This window comes from Camelus bactrianus, chromosome 12 (assembly GCF_048773025.1).
Source record: "Camelus bactrianus isolate YW-2024 breed Bactrian camel chromosome 12, ASM4877302v1, whole genome shotgun sequence".
NCBI lineage: Eukaryota > Metazoa > Chordata > Mammalia > Artiodactyla > Camelidae > Camelus > Camelus bactrianus.
The window spans coordinates 11,685,470-11,690,316 of record NC_133550.1 but is presented as its reverse complement, the minus strand read 5'-3'; the positions used below and the strand labels follow the sequence as shown (position 1 = coordinate 11,690,316).

The following is a 4,847-nucleotide window of genomic DNA, read 5'->3' as shown; positions in this document are numbered from 1 at the left end:
AAAGCACTCCTTACCTTGATAGTTCCCCACCTACTTTTAAGACACCAACTTAAGCCACTTTCCAGGCAGAATTAACCTAACATTAGCAAGTGCTTTAATCTGCTTCCCTCCAACATAGCTATACAGATCAGTGAGGCCAAAGACAGAAATACAAAAGAAAACCAAGATAAGATTTAACTTACATGGATAAGCTTTCTCTGGCATGAAAAAAGACTATGTGGCAGTCCACGCTTGGTAAAAATGATTACAGTTCCCATGGCATACACAACCCTCACTCTACCTAGCAACATACACTCAACATGCTATACAAAGTATAATTTCCATTTTATTGAGGCTTTTCTTTTCCAAAGAACAGTATTTCTTCAGTCATTAAGGACTTAGTTCCTTACATGGGCTTTGGTGGAGGTCGTGGGGCAGCACCCTGAAAGACAAAGGAATGAAAGAGTAAATTAAAAACCATCGATGGAAGAGCTCCCTTCTCTAAGAACATGACCACTACTCCCCCCTCACTAACAATGTATCTGGGCCATAAACACATGGAAAATCAACAGCTGTGGAAGAAAACCACAGTACTCAATCTGAAACAGATTCTAACAACTCTTCTTAAGTGTCTCTAAGCAAATGTTTTAGGTATGGGTCTCATTTGCCTCACCAGACAATCTTATCCATAGGCAGAGATCTTGATATTCCTCTAGTCCTCACACATCTTTTGTCCACCACCCCTCTGACTCCTATACACATCTGCTCTTTAAGATACTCACTGCAGGTCTAAATCTGGGCGGAGGTGTTCGGTCCTTCCGGGCTTCGCGAGAACGGTTCCTGACTACCTTGCTGTGAATGGCACAACTCACGCAGTAATGTAGTTTCACATACAGCTTGGGAAGCACATAGGCTAAGAAACAGGAAAATTACAGGTATAATATTAGGAATTAGACACCCACCTTGCACGTTCCTTCTTGTTCAGTCTAAAGCAAACCCATTCGTGGGGTTTCATACGTAGCAGAGCAGCTCCCTTGCTGCCAGCTATTGAAAATCAGCCCTCGACACAAGCGTTGAAAAAAAAAAAGCAAACCCACTTAAACGTCTGTTAGGCACGTCTAACACTCCTTACTTTGATAGTTCCGCCCCACTTTTAAGACACCAACTTAAGCCATTTGCCAGAAAGAATTAACCTAACATTAGCAAGTGCCTTAACCCACTTCCCTTCAATTGTTTGGTTTCTGATGCCTAAACACATACAGAATTTCACAAATGAGTATCCCCTTACTAACCCATCCTGTCACCATGGAGACCGAATCCACCCCATAGATATAACAACTCCAAGAATCCAGTTCCTTCGGAAACTGCATCAGCCCTAATGCCTACTCCTGGACCCCTTCTTGTTGTCCAAGAAATGTTAATTTGTCTCACGAAAAAGAAAGGAGCAAAACGACGTCACATTGTTCCAAAGATCACCCTAGTCGACCAAACTAGACAGCTTTCATTCTTAAGTTTTCAGGAGACTTAACCCACACTTTTCTACGAGTACTCAAGTCTTCAACAACCCAAGATTACGTTTAACGACGGTTACAGCTAGTACTCCCCAAGTTTCGACAGAGTATCTTTTGTACGTGCTTTTGGGATCTCACCCCCTACACAAGTAGTCACAAAATTGCTTAAAGACTGCGCACTACGACGAAGAGTCTTCCTCTGCCCAAGCAAAGCTCAAAACGCAAAAGAGAGAAAAGATTTCGTTCTCTTCTGCCAACAACAACCTCAAAGGTGCAAGGAAATTGCGAGGCACGCGCCAATGAACGGAGCCTGCGGGTGCGGGGTGCGAGCGGAGATTTTAGGTATTAGGATACTTGCACAGTTCGCGCCGAGCGCTCACTCACCGTCGAAAACGCTTGCTTCGGAAATATCCCTGACGGCTGCGGCTTCTACTATGTTTCGAATAACGAACTTCTTAATGGCCTTGTCCTTGGGCACGCATCTGGCACAGTTGGTGCAGCGAATAGGCTGCACATGACCGCGGCCCTTTTTGGCGCGACCATTGTTCCTTCTTTTCTTGGTCTGCATCGGGATGAAGATCCCATTAGGAAGAAAATGCAACTCACCCAGCCTTAGCCCCCTTCCGGCTACTTTCAAGGCCGGCAACCCCCAGAAAAGCGCCAGTCAGATCTCCAATCCCTCCAAGCCCAAAAGAAACATACGCTCTGGCCATTCCTCCACCGTGGGCCAGTCTTCTAAAACCCAATCCCAGAGTCTGCACACCTCGGCCTCCACCCAATCCCGCACGTTCCCCACGCGCCACAACTCACCATCTTGGAAGCGAGTACGCGAGAGAGGATCCGGCTTTCTCTCCGGCTCTCTTATATAGAGCGAGATCCCTACGCTTAGGCTGGGAGAGTTTTCCTAGACGTCCCCTATGCGCAAGCCAAGAATGACAAGCCACTTTATTCAAACTTTCTTTATTATTCAGCCTTTCCGCTGAAGTACAGGGTAGAAAGGTGTTTCTCGAATTTATTTTTCCGTGATACAAAGTGACAATGGGACTATTTAACCAACTGGCGGAAGAAAATTAGAGTTATGCGTTTCCCATCAAGCCGTGCGACGCCCACCCCGGAAGTAATTCTGGGCGTTTATACTTCTTAGTTTTTTGCGACGCTAGGAACGGAAGTTGCCCGGCGCAGGACCATAAGTCATACTCCCTATTAGAAGACAGAGGGGAAGAGATGCATTGTGGGCATTGTAGTGCGAGGTTGGCCGGCCCCGGGCCCCAGGTACTTACACCAAAGGCGGCACTACGCCACCGGGGGACGCTCTCGGCTCATTTCTCTGACAGTCTTGCTGCTTGGTGTAATATTGGGAAAGGGAAGACCTGGGGGAAGACAAAACATCTTGTTAATTCCCACTTCCAGTACAGGGAAGACTCTACAATGAGGGGCCATGGATAAGTGCATTGGTGCGCGGGCTGTTTCTCATTCACCTTTTTATTCCGGGATCCTATTACCACAGTACCAGGTACTGTAGTAAATGCTGTAAAAACATTAACTCATTAAGTCCGCAACAAGCTTATAAGGCAGGAAGTATTATTTTTAAATTTTATTTATTTATTTAATAGAGATATTGGGGATTGAACCCAGGACCTTGTGCACGCTAAGCATGCGCTCTACCACTGAGCTATATACCCCCACCCCACAACAAAGTAGGAACTATTACTATCCGCACTTTACAGATTGAAAAACTGAGGTATAAGAGGTTAAAACTGAGGTTGCCCAAAGTCACACAGAGCTAGATAAGTGGTGTTCTGACTTCACTATACTCTGATGCCTCTTACCTAACAAACAAATGGATGGAGGTATAGTCTGGACCAGTGACTTAAACTATTTTGATTTTGATCCCTCGTGGAAATATATTTTACACTGGTACTCAGCACATACACAGATACAAACACACACACACATGCAAAACTGAAACACAATGAAGCAATGCCCTTAAGGACATAAGGTGCACTGGTATGTTCCACTTTCTATTATTTTCTATTCTATTTTAATAAATGCTGATCAAGCCCCACTAAAGTGATTTCACTACTCATTGAAATATCTGGCCCCCTAATGAAACATGCTTTCTTATGTATAAGCTCATTTACCTCTAAAGAGCCTTCAGAAAGTCTTTAGCCTTAAACAGAAGTGTTATACATGGGCAGCCAACCACTCACTTGTCTCCAAAGTTGAAGAAACCTGGGTGTAAAGGAGACCTCCCAGCATTAGACCCAAGACAGTACAGATGGAGACCAACAATTCATTCATGAATTATTCTGAAATCTGAATACAGCAGATTCACTTTCCTTCCAACAACTTATTATGGTTTCTTAACCTCTAACCCACTTTATTGGGGTTTGAATTTATTTTCTAACTTTTGTTTTGGCTTTAAAACAGCTATATTCATGGTCTCTTTTGAGTTTCAATTTGTTAGTTTCAATGGGGCATGGAAAATGATAGACTCTGGATGGAAGTGTCTCCAATTTTCACTTCAATATAGTCTCCTGGGAAAATGAGGCAGACAATATTGTGTGGAATGGCAATGTGGTAGATAGGAAAGAACAGAAAAATTCAGTGAAGGGGACAGAAAATAGTTAATATTGAAGACAGAACATGTACTTCAATAACAAAATCAATAAAATAAAATAAAAAAAAGAGACAGAACCAAGTTAATGTTCCTGTGCTGGCTTTTCTTTGGATTTTCATAGCCTGAGGGTTTCACTGGCTGCATAACTGGGCATTAAGGGATGGATATAGACTTTGGAGTAACATACTGTTCTGTTCAAATCTGGGTTCTGTCATTTACGGGTTGATAAGTCTTGGACAAGTTATTTTTTCTCTCTTGGGCTTTTATTTCTTCACTAGTAATGGTGATCATTCTTTTGGAGGTTGTCTGTACAATTAAATGAATACCTGGCACAGGGCTTGGCATTTATGAAATGCTCAAGAAATGGTAGACCCTATTATCATCATCATTCATGCTATTGTATCTTGTATTTCCCTGGGCATATAGTGTGTTTTGCACACAAGAGGTACTCAACAACTATTTGATGAATCTTTGCTTTGGATGCATAGGCAGGCTAGGCTTTCTCTTCTATCCTGAAGGCACTCCTGATGGGAAAATCTCCTCTACTTCCCATTCTGGGTTGAAAATTCATCTGTTCTTCTGTAGCAACAACTTGAGCATTTTTGTTTGGTTTCCTCTCAGTTTTAGGCTTGTTCACCTTCAAAATATTTAGTAGTTGGCACAATATGATGCAAGGAGGTTCCCCTCCCTCCCAGCAGAAAAGCAAGGCAAAGGAAGTCTGCAAAAACAACCAGGGG

General features: G+C 43.2%; 1 protein-coding gene across 1 annotated transcript; it reads right to left on the bottom strand.

The window, feature by feature from the left end:
* Positions 1-307: 307 nt before the first annotated feature.
* On the bottom strand, positions 308-2,456 carry RPS26 (ribosomal protein S26). The gene is made up of 4 exons (XM_010963879.3): positions 2,301-2,456; positions 1,875-2,052; positions 762-892; positions 308-421 (listed from the first exon to the last, which is right to left on the bottom strand). Exons 1-4 carry the CDS (start codon positions 2,301-2,303, stop codon positions 386-388), a joined length of 348 nt encoding a protein of 115 aa, XP_010962181.1. The 5' UTR covers positions 2,304-2,456; the 3' UTR covers positions 308-385.
* Between the last annotated feature and the right edge of the window lie 2,391 nt (positions 2,457-4,847).